Source organism: Anser anser, assembly GCF_964211835.1.
Source record: "Anser anser genome assembly, chromosome: 21".
In the NCBI taxonomy this organism is placed as follows: Eukaryota; Metazoa; Chordata; class Aves; order Anseriformes; family Anatidae; genus Anser; species Anser anser.
In genome coordinates, this window is record NC_139742.1 from 4374210 (window position 1) to 4396759 (window position 22550).

At 46.8% G+C, this 22550-nt stretch overlaps 1 protein-coding gene across 19 annotated transcripts in view; it reads left to right on the forward strand.

Moving 5' to 3' along the window:
* Nucleotides 1–22550, forward strand: part of PAPPA (pappalysin 1) — a 361421-nt gene that overhangs the window by 271566 nt on the left and 67305 nt on the right. For all 19 annotated transcript variants that reach the window (XM_083807365.1, XM_083807367.1, XM_083807366.1 and 16 more), the window contains one exon: nt 10928–11124. In XM_083807365.1, the coding sequence (XP_083663491.1) occupies nt 10928–11124 (197 nt within the window). The remainder of the gene's footprint in view (nt 1–10927; nt 11125–22550) is intronic.

A 22550-nucleotide genomic window follows, 5' to 3' on the forward strand; every position in this document is an offset into this window, starting at 1 on the left:
TGAGCCAGGTCCTCCCCTGCGCTCACTGGTTCTCAGGGAAACCAGGCTGGGTGGGCTAGGCAGGAGCTGCATCGTGCTCCCAGCACGTCCCCACACTGGAGTCCCGGCCTTTGGAGCACGCGGCGGTGTCGTGACAGGTGAGTGCAGGAGCCTGTATGCGTGTTCATCTCCAGTACCAGCAGCAGAGCTGGTTGTGAGTATGGAAAAAACCTGTCTGACAGCAATGTGATTAAAAAAAATGAGTAATTACAGTATAAACTCGGATAATTCTATGCCATCACAGAGGGAAAGATTTTTCAGATTTGCCTCTGTTGAAAAGGAAAGGGGAATTCCAGGGGTAACAAGTTGTTTGGGTTTGATGAGCTTCAGGAGGCTGTGGTTTTGCACAGGTCCTGGATTACAAAAGTGAATGAAATCCAATTGGTTGTCTGTGAAATCCCAAAAGTGAGGATTTATGTGGGTGAATCAAAATAACTAAATCAATGGCAAGGTGCATGGGCCCAGTCTTCAAAAACGTTTAGTTGTATGACTGTACAATTGTGGTAGTGCGACTGTTGTGGTGGTGATGGCCTCCATGTGCCGGCAGGTCTGTGGGAGGAGGCCGGCTGCTGTTGTTTTTGGAGGCGCTGCCTTCACCAAATCCCTAGGAAAGGTGCAGTCAGGGAAGGAAATACCTGTGAAACAGGCCCTGTTGGCTTCTATGGGTGCTGGACCACCATGAATTAGGCCAATAAAAAATAGAAACTGCTGCCTAATCTTTCAGGCAAACAAAGAGCGCAGATTTTTATTCTGTTTTAACATAACAAGCATTAAAGACTCGTGAGAAAGCATGAAAGTATTGGGGAAATGAGTGACAGGACATATTACATAATAAAAAAAAAGAACAAAAATTCATCATTCTCCATAATCTAATAATATTAGTCTGGGTCCTCTGTCTTTAGCCAAACAAAAGCCTTCATTGAGACTGGTGGGATGTTTTCTTGGAAAATACAGAATGCTTGGGCCCCTGTTTGAGGAGGAGAGAAAAATAAGTGTAATATATTTCCATGTTTATGAGGCTGACATATGTTATAATCCTGCAGGACAACAAGTAATTATTTCAGGCAGTGTTATTTTTGCAGTGATGTTCTAGTTGTACTATGTAGCCTTTTAGAGCCCCAGGAATCACTCCTCTTCACCAAAGAATTCAGCGAGCCTCAAACACATGTTCAGAGGCTTTGCTGAATTGGGGCCTCAGGGTTTGATCTTGCAAATGTTTCCTTCCAGGCTTGTTTCTGAACTACCACAAGGCATTCTTTGGACTTCAGCAAATCTAACCACAATAGTGAATGCAATGCTTGTCACAAATTGTCTGCAGGATGGGGTCCCACATGGCAAAAAATAATCGCTAAACATTTGGGTTGCAAAGGCAGGATCGAAGGGGCGTCACCGGTGTCCCGTAGCAGGAGGTTTGATAGCAAAGCCCGAGTGGGCTTCTTCCATCCACAGCAGAGACTGCTCATGTCACCTCCTTTGATAGAAGAGAAATACAACAGAACAAGCAATCGCCATAAAGCTTTACGTTTAGAGCCATGAATCAGAGAATAATTTCGGCTGGAAGGAGTCTCTGGAGGTCTCCGGTCCAAGCAGGGCCAACTTCAAAGCTAGTTCCAGCTTCAAAGTTGGAGTACATTGCTCAGGCTCATGGCCAGCTGTGCTGGCTATCTCCAAGGATGGAGGCTGCCTGTTTGCAGGTGTCCTTCTGTCTGTCTTGCTCTGTCTGCCTTTTAGGATCATGAGGTTTATGTGCTTTTTTTTATTGGTCCAACTTTCCATTGAATAAATGGCAGAAGGCTCTCAAGACACTTTGCGCTAGTGCCTGTAATAAAATTAGACTTTTTTTTTTTTCCCTTGGTTTTGTTTTCCCTCCTCCTTTCCTCTCTAATCAGATAACAGGGGATCAATCTGCTCTGCCACGGGAGGAGGGGCGTGGGGGAAGGAAGGAGGGAGGCAGGGAAGAAAACTGTGTGGTCTTTACTGTCAGGCTGTCCTGGCCTTCTCTGAACACAAAGCCGAGTAAAAGAAAACAGATAAGATTAATAGCGTTTTCTTCCTGCAACATGCTGAAGAGCGACAGTGAGATTAATTAATTAATTAATGAAAGCATCTGGCAGGGCTCCTTTTTTTTTTTTTAAAGTCCTGTGGTACACTCGCCCTTCCCATCCTGAAATTTATCATCTCTACTTTTTTTCCCTTTGCTTAGCAGATTTTGCATATTTTATCTCCTCTGCCCAGAATTGGGTCCTACGGGGGAAGTTTCACTTTGCCTTTTGATTCGGAGGAGAGGAGCGAGTCAGAGTCTTGTCCGCTGTGACGGATGCGCCCCTCTCCTACCTCTTGGCTGCTTTCCTTTCACCTTGCTCTTGTTCACTCCTGGGACACCTGATTTTTGTGATTAGTGAGGATCCCGGCCAAGTTCAAGCCAATGAATCCCGTGTAAAACGGGCCCTGGTCACAAGAGTTATGATTTGCAGTTGTGTGAACCCAGAGCTTTTTAGCACTTGATCTGTTCCCGGCGGACTGTTGAGAAATGGGTGTCTAACAAGCAGCTGAGCACCTTGTCCTTGGTATGCACTCTCCCACACACAAACACCGTACACATGCACCCAGATATATGTGCGTACATTGAAAAAGAGCGCTGCTTTCATTTGCATTCCTTTTGTTGAGTGTGATGTGCATTATGCATTGATTTAGCTCTCCAGTGCTGAAGAAAGAGAAGGATATAATAGAAAAGATGCAGAGATCAATGTAAAAGAAGGGAGGGGGGGAGAGATTAATATGAAACAAGATGAGTAAAGACTGATAGACGCATTGAAACCCGGCTGGAAAGTAGCTGCAGAACTTCTATCTCGCCTTAAGTTTGCCTGGTAATTTATGGGGTTTTCAGTCACATCTTATTGGTGTTGTTATTGCCATACTTTATCTCCTTTGCTTATGAGGGACTCCTCGCGAAAGTCTTTGTGCAGCCAGGCAGGGCAGCAGTGCCGCTGCCTTCGACGTGTGAGTGGTCACGCTGAGGAACGTGAGCTTTCCAGCGAGGCACATGCTTCCGTGGGTTGTTGGACGGGGGCCTTTGGGATGTGAAATACAAAATAAAGGCACAGGGCAGAGGAAAACAGAAAATAAACATATCTAACTCTTGAATTTACCACCGATTTCTGGCATGCTTGCAGCATTAGTCACCAGTGGTTGTTCAGAGAGAAGTATGATTTTAATTTGACAACGCTCTGTTAGCACCTTTTCTTTTGCTTCTGCTTGGCCCCAAATGTTTTTCTGCTACCTTACAAATCTGGATCTGTCATTCTCCTCCTCAGAGGCCTCTCCCTCCAGCTGTGAGCCTTACCTTTGTGGGAGCTCTATCCTTTACCTCTCCCATTATCCATAAATTAAGCATAGCACTTTCCCCTAATCTTATTGTTTGGAGGGCTGCATTGCATTCAGGGAAATGATTAATATTCATGAGCTTGCTATCTCTGTTTGGTGCATAATCCTCTGGGGAAATTGCAGTGTTAAATGAGTGACACAAACCTAATTTTATATGTCTTTTCTTTCCTTTCTTTCTTTTTCCTTTTTTTCCCTTTCTGACAGAGAAGTAATGTGCTTAAAATAAATTGATGGATGACCATCCATATTCATTGTGGGCATGCTTTGAGAGCGCGCCTCGCTCCCAGCCTGGCCCCCTCCCCTCCTCATACCCCTGCACGGGAACACGGCTTTGACTGCTGAAACCGCAGCCCCACGCAGCAGTGAATGGTGATTTCTCCCACAAACACCAAATAGGCCCTGGCTGGCCCCACAGAGGACTCCCAGCAGAACAGCAGCACGGGAGAAACTGAGCCGCCTGGTGAGGGAAGCTCAGCATCTCGCAGGACATCAATAAGGGTAGAGCATTGAGCAAGTAGCTTGGGAAGGAGTGCTGTCGATAAAGAAGCTGAGGATCCGTAGCGGGATTTCATAACGGATAGCAATTAATTTAGTGACTGGAGCTATTCAGATAATATTTGTGTGAATCCTTCAGCTTAAGGCAAATACTTTGAAGCTGACTGTTTCCTGCAGCTCATGGGAGTGTGGCTACATGTTCCAAAATGTCTAAGCACTCATTTGGCAAGTTAGTAATAACAGCATCGTCATAAAGTCTCTTAAAGTGATTTTCAGACTGTCATCATTAATAGTGCCGTCTTAGCAGGGCCAGCTGAACCACAGAGAAGAGAGCGCAGGCATCTCAGGCAGCAAAATGCTTTTTTGTGGGGGAGAATGTGGGCTGGGGTGGCATTTGCCTACATTTTTCTCTCGGCCAGTGACTCCAGCCCAGCTCAATCCAGCTTTGGTGTTTAGGACATGGCTAGAGTGAGAGCCCAGCAGAGAATTGCTCCTCTGCTTGTTGCATCCCTCTTGCATTACTCTCTTTGCGGATCAAAGAGGCTTCCACGGCTGGTCATGCTTCCCTCCTTAGAGCATCCTCCGTGACTCAACAGCGGCTTGCTGTGCTCAGAGGATGATGCTGAGCACAAGACCTGCCTTTGCAATAACATCCAACCACACACACAAACAAGCTGTTTGTTTTCCTTAGTGAGTGGCACCAATGTTTTATTTTTATTTTTTTATTTTTTTTTCCTCCTGGGCTCCTTCCCAGCCTCTGAAGCAGGCGGGCCAGGTGTCGCGAAGGGCCACGCCGGCCAGCCTTTTTGTGGTTGTAGCGGTTGCTGCCTTACGCGACAGAAATCTCAAGATTTTCAGTTGAACAGTCTCCAAGTGTAGCTAATAAGTCTGTGTAAGTCTGAGGAAATACTGAAGTATTATCAGCACTGCTTTTCTGATTTATCCGAACACCCAGAGAGGGAAACGCGGGTAGGTGGAAGAGGAGGCGCATTGTAGTGCTTTTCTAACATGCCTGGCGTGGGGGGAAGGCCGTGTTGGCTCCTGTTGGCAATCCACAGAGCAGATAAGGTCTTCCTACCACTGCCAGCAATGCAAAATATCCTTTCTCTTAAGTGACAGAGGCTTGTGTTCTTGGAGGTGAAATATCAAGTTTCAGAGCCGGGCTCTGTGAAGGAGTTGTAATTGTATCTGTCTGCAGCAAGCAGATCAATTGCATAATTATTGTGCTCCGACCGCTATATCATACCGATGAGCCGAGTCACACCAGACAAAGGACAAGCCCAGGAATGTATTTCCACAAAGCAGCTGAATTACCAGGGAGCCGAGCTCCACAAGCGCGTTATATCGGCCCTGCTAGGTTCAGGAGATGCTCAGACATGATTGTCATATTGTACAGAAAACAGCCTCCTGCAAGGCCCCTGGATGTTCCGCAGTAGATTGCAACACCCACGTTTACTTCATTTCCAAGGTGTCTGCTTTATTTCATTGAAGAAAAACGTCACAATTTATTGATATGCAACTTTATTCGCAAAGGTCTGCCCGAGCTCTGTGCGGTGGTTTTCCTCTTTGCAAATCAGGATATCCAGGAAGGAAAATAGCTCTCAAATGTTTTAATGCAGCAGGAAGTATCTCTGTCTCTGGCTTCTTCAGTATTAGAGATCAGAGGATACCCTGGAAGCAGGCCACGTAACTCACCCTGTTCCCACTGAAGCCAAAGGTGAAACGCTCACGGAAACAAATGGTGCAGGTTCTGCGATCCCTCAGCCACTGTGATCTGCGCTGGAGTTATTCCTGCTTTTGAGATAGAAACCTCTGGTTGTATTTCTTCTCATCTGTGGACACAAACACCAGCGCTGGAGATGCTGATTAGGTGACAGGTAAAATCCCACATCTACAGAAGCTGCTGACTTCGGCAAGCCTGTGATCTGGCCCTCGCCGCAGCCAAAAGGGCCCGCATGCCTCTGCCTCCCCGCGAGGTCTGAACAGACCTTTCAGGGGTTAAAATGTGAAGCTCATTCTGTTCCAAGAATTTGTTACTCTGAGACAATGCTTCTGCATTTTTGTGTCCCCCCCCTTTTTTTCTTTTTTTTTTTTTTCTTTTTCCCTCGGACGAATAGTTATGTGGCATGAGGCTTGTTATAGTTGGAAGCATCCCTAAGTAAACAGCTGAGCTTAAAAATACTTTTTTTCTTTTTTTTTTTGTCTGGCCTTTAAAAAAAAAAAAGTAGTTATTGCACAAAAGAAGACTATGCTGATGCCAATCACTGCATCCTAGCTGAAAACAGGAAGCCGCCCCGAGTGTCTGTCCCCAGCACTTTGACCATGCAGCTCGGACATAAAAAGCCTCATCGGAGGATGTGCCCTGTGCTATGAAGTGGATCTCTTTCTCTCTCTCTCTCTTTTTTTTTTTTTTTAATGAGGTGGAAGGCTGCCTATCGCAGATAAGTGTATATCCTGTATGTCTGCTTCCTGACGTGTTTCAGACTTGATTTGTGTCGCTGGAGTTTTTCTGGCCTCACTTTGGCCAGGTGACGGGGAGTTACTTGCTGACCCAGGCAGGGTCTGATAGGTGCTCCCCGGCCTCTCTCCCAGTCCTTTTCCTTACCTGGTGCTTCTTTTATCTCTGAGCCCTGGGGGGGGTTGTATTTCAGTGCAAAAGGCTGCGTTTTGCACTGTGCTTGATCACCTTAAGAGGCAAGGACAAACAGAGCTCACATCATTTTCTGTGCAATGCACAATAGCCCCGCGATTGTTCTAGATCTTGAAAACCAATTACAATTGGCAAGTTTTAGGAAACAAGCCAGGTTGTGCTAATGTTTTCCCACAAATCCCCCTTCTCCAGGTTGATGGCTGCCATGTAGTGTTCAGGGATTCCTGGGCGTGACAGATTTCTCTGCTAAACCTGAGATTTCTTTCTCCCACTAGCCCAAAACAAGGGCGAGAACGGGACTTTGGTTTGGCTCCGATGTTTTGGTGCCTTCAGTGATGGTTTTGTCAGGGGAAAGGAGCTCTGACTGCCTGAATGAATACACGTTCCCCGAGTTCAGCTCAGGATCCTTCAGCATCTGTTCTCAGTCCCCAGGGACTCCTGCTGCCAGGTACTATGCCTGCAGACATTTTTCTGTTCTAGGTTTAAGCTGGATTTCCAGGCAACTGTTTTTTAATTTTTTGAAGTCATTTCTCCTTGAGGACAAATCAGATTTACTTCATGTTCTCTTCCTCCATGTATTACTCAGTTCAGATTTGATTTTAAAGTGACAAGTCCGTAGTGTTGATGAACATAGTCCGTGGCATGGGTGACCAACACATCACCATGGTCTTCATTAGGTCTTTGTATCCTATAGATCTCTGTGGAGACAAAAAATAAATTGTATTATCAAGGCCCTGGATGCATTTCATGTAACAGTAGGCAAGAACAGATCAGAAAAGGCCTCCTGCACCCCTATGGAAATAAAGATGTTTGCTGCTGCTTACTGGAGATACGTCTCTCCTCACACTGCCCTCCCCAGCTCTGAACCTGTAGGACTCTCTGGATTTAACTGGGCTTTCACACTGCTGGAGGAAAGGGAAGAAGCCTGCTAGTTTATATTTTGTGAGGGCAATCGTTGGAAGAGACAATCTGGTTGTTTTTCACTTTGCTTACAAAAATGTGAAGCCCGACTCTAACCTACCGAGCATCATGGACCACGTTAAGAACTGGGAGTCAGAACTGGTGCTCAGCACCTGCGGAAGGAAGAGCTGGCTGCTGTGGGCTGTGGACTCTTCAGTCCCCTCGTCAGTGCCTGGGAAGGATTTGGAAAAGTTACCGTCTTTGACATGACCCTGAGCAGGAAACCCCGGGCAGGAGACATGTCCCCCCTGTGTCCCCCCTTCTCACCAGCAGTCCCCTCCAAGCACGGTGTTGCCCACTGCAGGATGGCGTGTCAGTCCTAGGACTCGCGGATCTTCCATCAGACAAAATAGTGGTTGTGAAGCCCCTTTCCCCCACCGTCTTTCACAGCACACGGAGGTGAGCAGGTACCTCATCTGCTCTCAGTTTTCGGGCATGGGGCCATGCAGCCAGCAGACCTGGCGGCAGGGTGAGCGGCCATGCAGGTCTGTAAGGCTTTGTTAAGCATTTTTAGGCAGTCTCCATTTAATTCAGACATCTCAGTCTCTCCATTCGGTTCCTCCCTCGGGTTTTGCAGGCTCCGAGCAGACAGATTTATTGGGGTCTTAAGCATAATCAGGAACAAATTAGCCTCTGTTAGGATCACACACTGGCCTGGATCACAGCTATTCAAGGGCTGCCTTCCCATCCATGTGCGCATGAATTAAGTCATCTGATTGGAGTAGGTCTTGAGTATTCTTTTATCCCAAACACATGATCTTATCAGAAGCCCATTACGTTTATCATCGCATTAGGAGGGAACATTTGGAGCCAGTACAGGAGTATGTTGGCTATATAAATGCTGTGCTTACTTCAGTGCCTATCGTGAAAATAAGTCCGTGCTTCAGGGAGGCAAGGGAAACACTGTCTGAATATGTGTGCCTAAAATTAGGCTGTGAGTTTCTGGGTGTGTGTTTGCATCAGTGGGGTGGCTGCATCAAGGATGTGTAAAGAGAGCGTACATGTGTTTGTGTGTCAGTGTTTCTGTTGGTGTGGGTGTGTAGCAGGATGTATTTGGGTGCCAGTGTGTGTCACTGGAAGTGTATATCTGACTGTGCATCTGTTCATGGGCTGAAGGCTGGGTCTTTTTAATATGGTAGGTCTTTCGCTTTTCCTTTTTTTTTTTCCCTTTTTACAGAAATAAGCCTCTTTTCATTAAATGACAGACACTCTTTTTCCAAAAATAGATATTTTCATATGTTTGGGATTTGTTTTTGAGGATTTTTGATTGCTGACCGCAGTCTTCCCAAAGCCGAGCGTTTCTCAGAGATTTCTGCTGAGGCTCTCGCTCAAAGTGGGACACGGCGCTGCGAGGCGGGAGAGCCGCTTCGCTTCATCCCGCTGTTCCTGAGCACGGCAGAGAGCTGCCCTACGCTTCGACAGCTCTCTGCAGAGACACGCAGAGCAAGAGATGCTTAAGGATAAGGTGAGGGAACCAAGAGCTAACCTCTATTATATGGAGCTCTGCACCTTCCTTGGGCTGACCGGCACAGGCCGCGTCTCTCCCACCCCACGTTGGTGTGGCACTGGGCCAGCACTAACAAACCCCGTGGAGCAATAAGGTGTGCTGCGAGGATGCCCGAACTGGGGCTCTAAGGGCACACATGGTTCACAAGCAGTTCAAGCGCCGTGTTCCCAGCAGGGCCAGTGTCAGATGATGGGCAGCAGGGCCCTGCTGGCATCAGGAGGAGGCTGGGCAGCGAGGCTGCTGGGGCCGGCCCTGCTGGGTTGCATTAGAGCCCATCTTCACATCCACCCCAGCCCTCTCCCACCGTGGAGTAATGGGGCACCCTGGGGAGCCATTGTCAGCCTCGGCTGTGAAGCACTCCCCCCGACCACTGCTCCTCCGAGCTCTTCGAGGTGTGTGGTATATGTTTGGTGGCTCCCGGCCATATGAAGATTTTAAGATGTGACTTGTAGGGTCAAGCAGTTTGGCCACCCCTGGAATATTAGCTCAGACACAGTGCTGTGCTCGCACGGCTGAACGGCTTCCAGCCTCACGCTGGCTCATTTTCGCCAGCTTGGAGTGCTGGCCCGGCAAACACACAGCTCCCCACGGTTATCCACGTACACAAGTTGGCTGCAGAGGTCGTGATGAAACGAAAGCAGAATGACCTTCTTTCCTGATAGGTTTCTCCGTTCTTTCAAGTTCACGCTCTTGTAAGCACCTAGAATTTTGCACAGGGGATTGGGAGGAAGGGAGGGGGAAAAAGAGCGAAAGTCATTAAATAATTGAATTGCAATAAACTGATTTTTTTTCTGGCTCATGATGGTATTTCACTGTGTAAACTAGGAGGAAAAATAAACAGGGGATTTAGTAGTTTGGAAGTAGCTCAAAATTGAGCAGCCGTTGGATTTTCTGACACCTAGCTCGAGATAGTCCAATGCTACCGGCAGGACTCTCCTTAGGGATCGTTTCCATCAGCCCAGCTCGCAGCTCTGCGATAATTTCCTACCGTTTTTTCAGCAGGCTTATTTGCCAGACAAAAATACAACAGACTGTCAGAACTGGATACCTCTGGGGACTGGCAATGATAATACAATACAAAATAGGATACCAACAGGTCAAAGGTTTCCATTTCACAGAGTACTCTAATGACTGAAAGTCATTATTGCTATGCAGTCTGTTTGAAAAGAGTAGATGGATCCTGGTTCAGTTTTTAATGGGCCAGTGTTACAGAAACAACCTCAAAAATTTGGCATCTTTGTTGGCAGTCTCATTAGAGAAGCCACAGAATAAATGGACAAGGATAATAAAGTCTCCTGCTGCTTTTGATCCTTTCAGGTCAAATCTGAGTTATGCTGGTTGAAGCCGTGTGTGGATGTGGCAAGCTTACCCTCACACTATGTGGACTGTATCTGCGCCTTGGATAAACAGATCTGGTTGGCCCTTTGTCCTGTGGCTGTGAACTTAGCAGTTTTTGCCATCCCTAAATTCACAGATGCTTTTGTTGTTGTTTTGCAGATATCTTTTAAGAACAAAAAGGGAAACATTGTAGACCAGACCCTCTGTTGGCTATCTTCCATCCAAGGCAGTGGAGTTATGCCAACACCCACGTTGTCTTTCCATATATTTTCGATTTCTGCTTTCTTCTGTCTCCATCCTTTTAAATGGAGATAGACAAAAATAAGCAGAAAAACCTTCGCATTCAGAAATGTTTTGAGGGTTTTGCCCAATAACAAAACTGACTAAAAACTGACTTTCTTAAAAGTGCCCTGCTGTTGGCCAGAAGTGACCGATGCTTTCACTCCCCAGTGATCTGGACCAGCAGATGCAACACCACTGGTGTTATTAGATCCTAGCAACTAGGCCACAGACATGTAGCCATTTTTCGATTTCTCTTTGGTTTCTCCTGGCAGATGAACCCAGCAGGTGCTATTTCCACGATGGTGATGGAGTATGTGAGGAATTTGAGCAAATGACCAGCATCAAAGACTGTGGCATTTACACTCCCAAAGGCTTCCTTGATCAGTGGGCTTCCAACGTCTCCGTCTCACATCACAGTGACCAGCAGTGTCCAGGATGGGTGGTCATCGGTCAGCCAGCAGCAACACAGGTAAGGGAAGCAGATGCCGTTACCTCTCCTTGAAGGTGGAGGCTAGCAAGGACAGTCATGAGTGTAACTAGATGGTCAGCATTCATGTGTGATGTTACCCCTGTCTTTTATCCTGCCACTTCACCAAGGGAAGCTCCCGATAGCAGTTACCCTTTTTCTGAGCCTGTTTAGTGGTGATAGAGTTGAAATTCAGTTCCAGTCACCCATCTGAAAACTGCCTGAAGTCGTGGTCTGCTTGATTCAATAAGCTGTGCAGGAGTCACCGCTGGCTAACTAGCATCACCTAAAAGACTAGACAGGCTCTCTATAGCCAGCACAGGGTGCTATCTTGTGGCAATGAGTTCTGAAGGCTAATGCAGAATAATACAAAAGAGTGTTCTTTCTTTTTTAATAGTTTTGTGTTTTCTGCCTCCCGGATTCATAAAAGCACCCTATTGTTCTATTCTGAGAAAGGTCCCGTCCATTCCCAAAGCCATTCATTAGCTTTAACCCCTTTCTTACATGTCTCCTTTGTAACATAAATAGCTCCAGTTACCATAACTTTACCTTTTGTCTCCCTGAGAGAGTTAGATCCAAATGAGTTCAAAAAGACATTAGATAAATGCCTGGAAAACAGAGCTGTACACGATGCAGATGCAACAGTCCAGATGCAACCCTCTGACTCAGGAAAGCCCGCATTGCTTGTTGTTTTTTTAGAGGATACAGCAAGAAAAGGATCATCATATACAAGAGCTACTTTGTATATTCCTCCTTCAGCATCCACCATTGTCCCTTGCTAGACAGGGCAGTGAATCAGATGGACTTTGGGTTTGATGCAGCCAAGTTGTTCTTGCAGTCTAATTATCTGGGAGGTGTCTTGAGTGGGCAATGCAGAGAGGAATGCAATGTCAAAGATATGACAAGCAGATTTATCCGTGAATAGTAAATGCTAAGCATTTCCAGTTGGCTTACGAGAGAAAACATCTTTATCCAAGAGACTTGGCCTTGTTCACATTGCACAAGTCTGTAACAAATTAATGACCAGGTCAGTTTTAAACATACAAAGCGTGATTAGCTGGCATAGTACCAAGACAGAATCCCGAGCCCAGTGTTGCCTTTTTGTCATGGTCGTATTTATTATTTTACACTGTAAAAGGAACTTTCCTCTGCACCCCTACCAGTGCCTTCGTAGCTTCTTTCTCATTTGAGCTCCCTGGGCTGTAGTACTGTTCAAAGCCCACTGTCTCCAGTTCAGGTGCAGTTCAATGCGCATGTCCCCTAGTCCTCTGTCCCCATGCTGTCAGGGTGATTTCCTGCCCTGATTTTCTCCTAAAGCACTGGTAGAGATGCAGCCACGCTGTGCGGTAGGACCGTACAACATATGGTCATGTGGTGGAGAAAACACCACCACATGCACACCCAACAGAAAGCCCTGCTGTGTAGCCACAATTCAAGCATGTTTGTTGTACCCAGATGAGATGAAGTTGTCACAGCCTTGTTAGAGAAAAAAAACAAACCAAAAACAAAAACCAAGCTGTTGTATTTATAGGCAGAGCACTAGCATATCACACACTGGCGGAGTGAATGGGAACATGCCTCCTGTTATTGGCTGGCCCCTGGGGAGATAACAGTGTGCTATTTACTTCCAGCAAGAGGAATCTGTGCTTTAGCTCAGCTGGTCGTATTACACCCGTTTGAGTGTATGGGGTTCACTGACCTTTTTAATCACATATGTTGAGAGTCTTTGTTTTCCACAGGAACAAGACAGGCTCGTAGCTTGTGAAAGAGCACCTGACTTGTCACTCTGGAGAGGTTAGGTGGGGCAGCAGGTCATCACTCTGTTAGCTAGCGGAGTGCTTGAGATGAAAATTAACCTAAGATCTCCCCTAATCACCATGTGTAATGATCACTGGTGTGTAAACATGTTTGGCTTCATTATCTGTGCAAGCACTGAGCCTTAGGGTTTTTTGTATTGATGAAAGGAGCACCTTTCCTCACCCAGATATCTTTCAGAGTAGGTTGTGTGCTTGCTGATGTTGTGCAAACTTTTCATGTTGTTGCTGGGTAGTTTCCTGATTAATCAGTGGCATTTGTGTTGGCTTCTCATCAGGAATGCCATGAAAGATATGTTTGAGTGCAGTGCACAGCAATATACAGAATACATAAGCTGCCTGTTTGTTAGCTATCCCTGTTCCTCATAATTGCCCTGGTATTCTCAAAGTGCTTTAGAGCATTTTAAGTATGTCCTTCACGATTTAAAACGTTTTCTCATCCTTAGCTATCTCAAGACCCGTTTCTCTGCATGCCTGTATTTCTGCCTTAGTTCTACAGAGGCTGTTCGTGAGGACCACGTTTGGCGCTGCGGTGCTGCTCAGCAATATCAGCGTGCCTGCACTTGTTTACTCTTGGAGGATTGTTTGTGAGCAAAAGCCAGAGTGCACTTGCTTGTTATTGTAGGGCTCCTTCTGCAGACTGACCACCCCAGGCCTGTTTGCAGAGCTCGCTAACACGTTGCCCGTTTCCACAGAGTTGCTTGTTTCTTAGAAGTAGGATGTATGCACTTGCTTGTTATTGCGAGATGGATCTTACATGTGGCTTTGTTACTTGTTAGTATGAGGCTGCTGAATGGCAACATACTAAGGGAGCAGAAAAAAACACAGTATAAGATTTGTTTTGAACAACAAAATGCTTACAAAGAATGACACAGTCTTGGCAAACAGATACACATTTGAAAAATGGAAAGGTCACACAGCCCCCCCCCCCCCCCCTTAAACAATCGCTCTTTCTGCAGAAGCAAGACTGATAGACAGCCACTTCTACTTTCCTGGCAGCCACTCTTCAGTGCTGATTAAGAAATATTCACAGTACTGACAGCATCATATTTAAAGCCAAAGAGGACCAGTCAGCAGCATCACACCAGCACAGAAACGTGAGCACCATCGCAGGGTATTTTTACAGTTTGATTTCTAATCTGGCATCCTCCGCAGGTCTCGAAGCAGACGCTGCTCAGTACCTGTTATCGACTGCAGGAGGAATTCAGCAATAAGGGCTTTGCACGCTCTCGGGCCGCTCTTTTCCTTACCGCTCTTGCTGTGAGTTTGTAAACAGCCTCTCCTTGCCATCCGCTGTGTGTGAAATATTATCAGTGTTGATGTACTGGTTGTGTGGGGTTTTCTACAGCACTGTTTATTTCTCAGGGCCTTTCTTGTGCTAAAGATTATTGATGCTAGCATTAAGTCATCAGCTGGTGCACTCTGGCAAGGACTACAAAAAGGCAGTAGTGCTGGGCAGATTTATACCAGCTGAGGGGCAGATCCAGTAAGCATAAACAGAAAGACAAAGGGCGCTCAGACCGATCCGTTTTGTGAATAGCTGCAATTTTTTTTTATTTTTATTTTTTGCACTGGAAGTCCCCAGGGACTTGTTTCTCCTACCAGTTCATACTCAGCCAGGGTCAACCTTGTTATGAGCAGGAGCGGGGAGGATGTGGCCTCCTACCACCAAGCTAAGCACTCCTGGGTTTGGCAACGTGCGAGTTTAAGGAGCCATCTCATGGCCTCCGTGGGCAGTCCCACTTGTATCGCCACCGGTGAAGCTGTGTGGGTGAGGACAGTTAAATAGGAAAGCGTGGTGTGGATTAGGTCACAGTAAAAGGGTGGCTGTCCCATAGGGTTCAAGAAAAGAGGTCGTGCAGTGGCAGCCTCCATGCTCTCCCTGCGCACTGATTTTGTTCTGAGTTCATTAGTGTGTTTGGTAGTGTCTCTTTCTTTCTGGAGTAGGTTGTCCTGAGCATGAATGCTTTGGATATTTTTTTAAGTGTCTTATCTGTACGGATGTGCCTCCATGGGAAGCCTCTGCCAGGCTGATTTGGGGAGGGCTCTTCACCCCTGACTCCGTGGCTGGGGTGAGAGGGAGGTGGGTGCAGCCCGACCGCGGGGCTGGAGGGGCCATTTCTCCTTCCCTCTTGCTGGTGGGAATCCAGTGGATTCATCTGCAGTTCCCTTTTGGCCTCTATAATAGACAGGTGTAGGAAGGGACTAATGGCTCCATATGTGGCTTATCGGTGACCTGGTTACTCCTGTCACAGCAGCATGTACTCAAGCCTTGGAAGTTGGGGTCTACATTGGTAATTTAGAGGGGCAGTCCCCCAACAGCTCTGTCTTTCATTGTATTTCCTCCCAGTTACACAGAAGCTGTTTAGTTCAAGTCACCATATGAATATATATATACATTTTTCCTCCCTGTGCCATTGCCATTTCCTGGTTTTCTCCTGTACGGGAAAAGCCGCACAGCTTAGGCACAGTTAATGAGAAGGGGACTCTTCCCCAAGGCTGCTGGGCACACAGATCCTGGGATTCATTTTTGTTCCCAGACAAACCCACCCCCTTCTCCCCCTGGGTACCCCACAGGGGCTGCCATGGAGTAAGAAGCTGTGGAAGAGGATTCTTATTACATCTTTCCCACAAACAGAGGCCCCCTCCTGCCCCTATTACAGTTCCCACAATTGCACTCATCCAGACTCACTGCAACAAACCTATTCTTCAGCCGGCCATAGAAAGATGTCTAGAATTGCAGCATGTCTGAAATTTCCCACAAAAGAAGAAGGCAAGAGCACGAAAATATTCTGAGTACTGGAAGAAAAAACATGGCAGAGCGAGGGCTCCACGGCTGGTAAGAAAATACTGTGACAAAATTGAAGAGAAAAAATATGAAGTTCTCTGCCATGCAGTTTTACTTTGACTAATAAATATAACTCTGAAGGTAATTCCCCAAAGATCCAGCAAAGCCAACAAATAGGGTAATCTTGAACAGGAGCGGGAAGAGGAAACCTGCAACTTTTAATGGAGAAGCCATTCCTCTCCTTTGGGGTGATCTTGCTGAGAAGTGGGAGGGTGTGTGTCTGTCGGCTCTGCAAGTGGCCCTTTTTGAACTTCCCAGTTCACAGCCAAGTCCTGTTGCTCTTCAACGGTAAGAGTTTTGTTGTGGTCAGAGGGATAAAAAAATCCCCATTTTTAATAAGATGATTTGCTTCGCAAATGTCTCTGTTATTTATAGCCTAGCCAGCCTTTGAACCACTAATCTCAGGAGGTCGAGTACAAAATCCCACTAAGAGAAACTGTTAATGGAGGAACCATGAGTGATCAGAGACCAGTTCTGGAAAAAGATGAACTGGACACTGTGCACAGGCTACCGCAAGAGGAATGTAGGTTTGCTGTACTCGTCTGAGCACATTTCCAGTACCGGCTGGTGCACCAAAAGGCTTCAGCTTAGCTTACAGATTCCCCAGGTCTAAAATTAGTAGAAGGGAGCCCAAAACATAGTCTCTCTTTCAGCCTTCCCCCAGATACTACGGACCAGACAGTTTGGTCTTTCACCTGAAGGCTGGGGAGTTGCACCACGAGCCTGGCACCAGGCAAATTCAGGCTTGGGAACTCTGAGGAACATGCCTCCCTTGTCTTAAGTGATGGTATTTTTCATATCTCTTTAATGAACAGGATTAATTAAGCCTTATCACAGCCACGTTGTCTGGTTTCTGTTCCATTTAATAGAGGTGGAAACCAGAGCTCACAAAGATAAAGCTGCGGTTTGAGAATTAAACCTCAATTCCCCCCAGAGACATTGCAGGCGCTGGGCGTTATTGGGCCCAGGTGTCCCCAGGACTAGGAAGCTCAGGAAATCTCAAAAGGGAAATGTTCATATCTTGTATAAGAAGAAAACTCTGTTCAGGGCCTGCTGTCAGTCGGAGTCTGGGAACACAGATCTGGAATGGATTCCGGGGTCATTAAATCCACTGTGTGTTAGCTTTGTCAGCCTTCTCACATCATCCGGTGCGTGAATTAACCAGATTTTATCCTCACACAGTTGGGCTTGTTCCCATTGCAAAATGACTGAAAAACAATTCCACCAAGTCCTTGCTCTAACAGCTAGAAACCTTGTTTCCCACCTGTGTTGTTGAGAAAGCTGGGTTTTGCAACCCTCTTGCCAAAGAAGGTGATGTTGTTTGCCTGGGGATCTCCTCTGGTCCTTATTCACGTCTGCATCGCTGCTTTGTCTCGTTGGAGCAAGTGGTCCATATAAAGGGTTTGCACCAAGGTGATGGATGCTCCAAAGATCTGTGCTATGCCTTCTGCTCAGAAATGATCCCAATGTTCTGAATAAAAAGAGAGAGAGAGAGAGAGAGAGAGAGAAATGGGATTTCTAGCTAGGCTGGCTTGAAAAGACTCAGTTGCAGTGAGCTGGTTAAGAAAGAGCATTACCTTAAAGGTGCTCCAGAGCTGGCTGGAGAAAAGGGGATGCTGCCCATCACCTGGCTGCCTGTTCCCTGCTAGGAAGGACAGTGATTCAGCGATTCCCTGCCTCTTGCCCCCCGTCCCCATGTCTTTCAGTGCTCCTCTGCTCGGGGCAGTAGTAAACCAGCAGACCCCATGCCTGATGTCGTAGCCTCTGGATGATTTGTGTATGGGGAGGACAGAGAGAACACAATGAGATGTCAGAGGAGATTCCAAGCAATTTTGCCAAGCTCTCAAGGGATTTTTTTCTTTCCACTCCCCTCCCCCACTAGTTTTTAGAATAATTTTTCAAGAGCACATATGCAAGTCATCTAAGGGGAACAGAACAGTGAGTACCAGGGGCTGGTACACTGTGTTCCCTTTGTGTACTGTACAGAAAATAGATAAAAGAAACAAAGGACGATGCAGAGAGCAAAGCAGCCATCAGTACTCTCAGAGAGGTTCGGTCTGACCTTTTCAGAGATGAAGGTCAAACCAAAAATCCTCAGGTGCCGGAAATTGGTCCTGTCTCTTCCTAGGACCAGGAGACGCTCACCGCTAACGAAACGAGAGCAGAATTCCATCCCGTCTGTTGTTGCTGGGGGTGAGGAGAAGAAAGGCAAGAAAGGAATATTGTCTTGGATAATAAGAAGGATTATGTGCTTCTTTAGGAAGTGACCGACCATTTTATGATCATATCTGCCGTACACCCAGCCACCCACCCAGATTACACGCTGTAATTGAAAACAGCTTGGACCCCCCAGCATCAGTGAGCTGGAAAGCTGGACCCCGCAACAATGGCGGTGCTCGTTAGCATGCACTCTTCTGAAAGGAGACCCCCCTCCTCGGCCCTTGCCCCTCAACCTGCCAGTCTCTCTGTCTGCTACTGCTGCTCCCCATCCTTTAGATGCAGAGCATGTCCAGCCATAAGCGTGGGATAGCTCTCCTGCATCCCATCCGGGTTGTTTGTCTTGGGTCCCTCTCCATTCAGAGCCGAATGATTTTGCATAAATGCATCGACACGTCTGCTTTGTTCATGCATGAAGGCTTCTCGGCATTTCTCATCCCACCCCCGCCCTGGCCGTCTTCTCCCTACCCCCCTGGCATGTAGCTTCACCAGCTTTTGCATGATTTCCCTGTGCAACAGTGAATAAACCTGCCCAAAGGATTGACAGTCAATTGAGCACGGTTAAAAATACCCAGACAATTATTTTGGATAGAATTAAAACATGATCAGAAGGAGAGGACAGAAAAGGGTGCAGGAGTGAAACCGTAACATCCTTTACTATGTAATTTGGTTTCATGTTCTGCACAAGAAAACATGTAAAATATGTAAACAGAGCTCTCCAAGATTGTAATGTAGCTACAAAGCCACAGATATACAGGCAGGCAGGGTGCTATTCTTCAGCAGAACGGAATGCCATCCTCAAAACCACACGATCATTTCTTTAAGCCTGAAAGTAAACTTTCTCATGCCAGTAGCAGAGAATTTATTTTTTCTCTTAAATGAAGGATTGTCTGCACTACTTGTTCGAAGTACTGTAGGCATTTTAGCCCACATTGTCATAAGAGACCTCATATTTTGAATGCCACTCAATTTTGGGGTGTTCGTCTCTAGATGTCTCTAAAAGGAATGATTTTCAGAGGATAGTGCTTACCCAGCACTGTCCTGAAGGCACACCATAATAGAAGGTCTCTTAAGTCAATCCCTCTGTCCCCACCTGCAAATAAATAACTTATAATAATAATAATAATAATAATAATAATAATAATAAAAACTAGGGACCATTTGGATAAATTCTTGAGCTGCTGTAATTTCCGGGATCGTGCTGCCTTAGTTAGAGCCATGGCTGTTGAGGAACCTCAAATTAATGCTCGTTTTTGGAAACACTGTCTGTAAATTTTAAGGATCACTCTTTCCTCTGAGGTCAGTGACTCCGGTAAGCAGGCATGATTCCCCTGCCTGGCAAATGTGCCCAGCTCCCCCTGGTACCAGCAGAAACCCTGGTTTTCCACTGTAGCCTCAAGGTCTGGTTGCAAGCTTTAATGGGTTCCAGGAAACTGTAATTTGCATGATCAGTGCTGGTATCTGCGTATGCATGTACCTACTGACTGGGAGGAGCCTTCATTTCAGGAGAACATGGAGCTCTGCTAGCCATGGTGGTCGTTGGACCCAAATCCTTATGCTTAGCACTTTGGGCACTTTGTTTTTTTTTGTGTGTGTGTGTGTGTTTTGTTCGTTTGTTTTGTTTTGTTTTTTAATTTTTATTTATTTTCCCAATTTTGGTAATTAACCCTTGCAAACAAGTCCCTTTTCACACGGTGAAGCTGAAGCATGGGGTGGAGATGATTTATCAAGGGTTGCAAGGTGCTGATCTGGTGGCCAGGTGTGTCCCTGTGACTCGCCCACAGCCCTGGCCAGCCCCTCCATGGGTTCTACCCCAGTGAATGGTGTGCTTTTGTGCAGCTTACATTCTTAAAAAATAGCAATGATGAGCATCCTATGAAGGCAATGAAGGCCAAATTCCAAGGTGTGTTTGGGCATTTACTTCTAATTAATCCTAATCCTTGGGTTTAGGATTTATAGAAGTGCCTAAGCATCTAGCCGCCATTGGGTTTCTAATGAGCCATGTGCTTTTGAAGACCCCATTTGGACCTCCGTTTCACATTTCTCTATCCAAATATCTTTGAAAATCTGGTCTTCTTGCAAAGCAGATCTCTTCCTGGTGTACTGTGACCTTTACCTGCTGGAAAAGGAAAGCCTCGCTGTGTGGAAGCTCTGCTTTGTCGCAGCAGCTGTCTGTGGTGGGAAGGAGGGAATAGCCTCAAGTTGCACCAGGCAAGGTTTAGGTGGAAAATTAGGAGACGTTTCTTCTCAGAAAGAGCAGTCAGGCATTGGAACGTGTTGCCCAGGGAAGTGGTGGAGTCACCATCCCTGGAGGTGTTCAAGGAAAGGTTGGATATGGTGCTTAGGGCATGGTTTAGTGGGTGACATTGGTCGTAGGGGGATGGTTGGACCTGATGATTTGGGGGGCTTTTCCAACCCTAATGATTCTGTGATTCTATTCTATGACGTGGCCACGGTGAGTTCCTCCATCCCTGTAGAGGTGGTGAGGCTGCAGACGCTGTGAGCTTGCTCTCACAGGTGGTGCTTGCGCTGCAGTCCCCACAGCCGCTCCTCCTGCGAACAGCCAGGAGGTTCTGCCAACCCTGCCAGTCTGGGGCACGTGAGGAGGAAACGCTCCACATGCTCTTCTGGTTTGCCCTGTCGGAGCTGGGGGTTTATCAGAGCAACCACGGCTCCTTGAGGTTGGAGGAAGGCTGTGGGCTCCTCCAAGGCACCTGCAACCAATGCTTTGGGTGGACTCAGACATGTGTGGGCTGGAGGAAACAAGTGGCTGCCACTCTGTGTCCAGCACACTCCGAGGGATTTGCTGGCGCGGCATTACTCAGCGCGGGGGAACCTTCTGGTTTGTATCCCACGAGCTGCATCTTCAGGTACTGAGAAAAAACAAGCCACAGACTGGTTTAACCTTAATTAAAGCACGCTGAGGTAGAGCTGAGGAGCTGGGTAGGAAACCAAACAGCTTTCTGACCACTGACATGTAACCATAGTCAGCTCCCCACACCGGCACTCCCTGCGAGCGCTGCCGCAGCCTTCCCTGGCGCTGTTAAGCTCAGAGCCTCTTCCCAATGCATCATCTCCCTGGATGTAACCAATTAAAGCCTGTTGACAGGCCGGAGCAGACTTAACCCCTTAGGAGTTGAGGCATATGTACGTCTTCATATAGGGAAAGATGACAACTGGGTGTCTGGCTGGCTTGCTGGGAGCACGGCGTGGAAAGCCGAGCGGCTCTGGGAGGGAAGGGGAGAGGGGGATTTGCAGCCCCAGTTCTCTCTGCCCGTGGAAGCGCAGTGTGTTGAGGGTTGCGTGTGGTTTATGCAGCGTATTTACATGGTACATAACCCTAAACAAAGCTGAAAAGCATGACTTTAACTGTGGAAATAAAAGCGCTGGAAACCCCTAGGTTTCTGCACATGAGAAAGTTTTGTTCTTTAAACACACAGATGTTTTCAAATGAAAAATCGCTCTTTTGACCTTTCCTGAATGCGATCATGTGGTCAGAGCTGACATTAACCACTGCAGGGCTGCTTGCTCTGGACACAGGCAAAGCTTTGCAAGCCATCTTCTGAGCTCCTGGTGGCACCTGCGTTGTCTCACATCCCTTGGAAGCTGCTGCTGGGCCCCAGGCATGCTTTGGGTGGTTCAGGGGAAGTGGGAACGGGATAAGTAGGGTTTGTTCCTATGATGCATGGAACCAAGCATTGTGGTGGTCTCCTCTTTGCTACTTGAAAAAGGTGTGGCTTAATTTTCCTTCTGTTTGCCTGTCTTCCTATCAGAAACGTTGCCTGAGTGCTTCCAAGCATCCCCGTACGCCCCAGCCAGCAGCACGTTACTCTGAATGGATGAGGCTGCAATTCTTTAGGGATTCATTTTTGTTGCTTTTGGTCTTTCTCTAACGAGCTGTGTGCTTTCTTCATTCAAGCAAATTTACAGGACCAGCTCTGAGAAGGAAGGAAGGGATGTTACCAAGTGGATTGTAACAAGCCCAATCCTGTTTTGCCTCGCAGGAGTGCCAAACCAGCAAAACTACAATGAATCCAGTCGGATCCATTAATACAATAATAAAAAAATACACTTAAGATCTTCCCAATATGTGGCACACATTCTGCCTTTGACAGCTTGATTTCCTGGTGCCAGCTGCTCCCAAACGAAAAGCTCCAGTCAAAGGAAAAAAAAAAAAAAAGAAAAGAAAAAAAGCCTTTGCTCTACTCATCAGTGGTAAAAGCTTATGGGATGGGATTGTTTTCCTTTGCTGCAGCCCCCCACGGCCAGCCTTGGCCCGCGGATATGTGCGAGCTTTGCTGTAGTGGACCTAGCTGGTTCAAGTTAGAGACAGGCAGTTCGGGAACCCGAGTGTGCAGCCAACAATAATGTTCTGGCTACTGTATTTGTTTAACCTCGCTCTCCAGTGGATGGATATACAGTCTGCTAAAGCACTTATCAGTCTATAATGCCTTCACACTTTGGTGAGCAGCAATGTGGAAGCTGTAGACAGGAGCTTTTGCTGCAGGTTGGAAATGTCTTTTAGCTTTAATGAGAGTGATGTTTGCAAA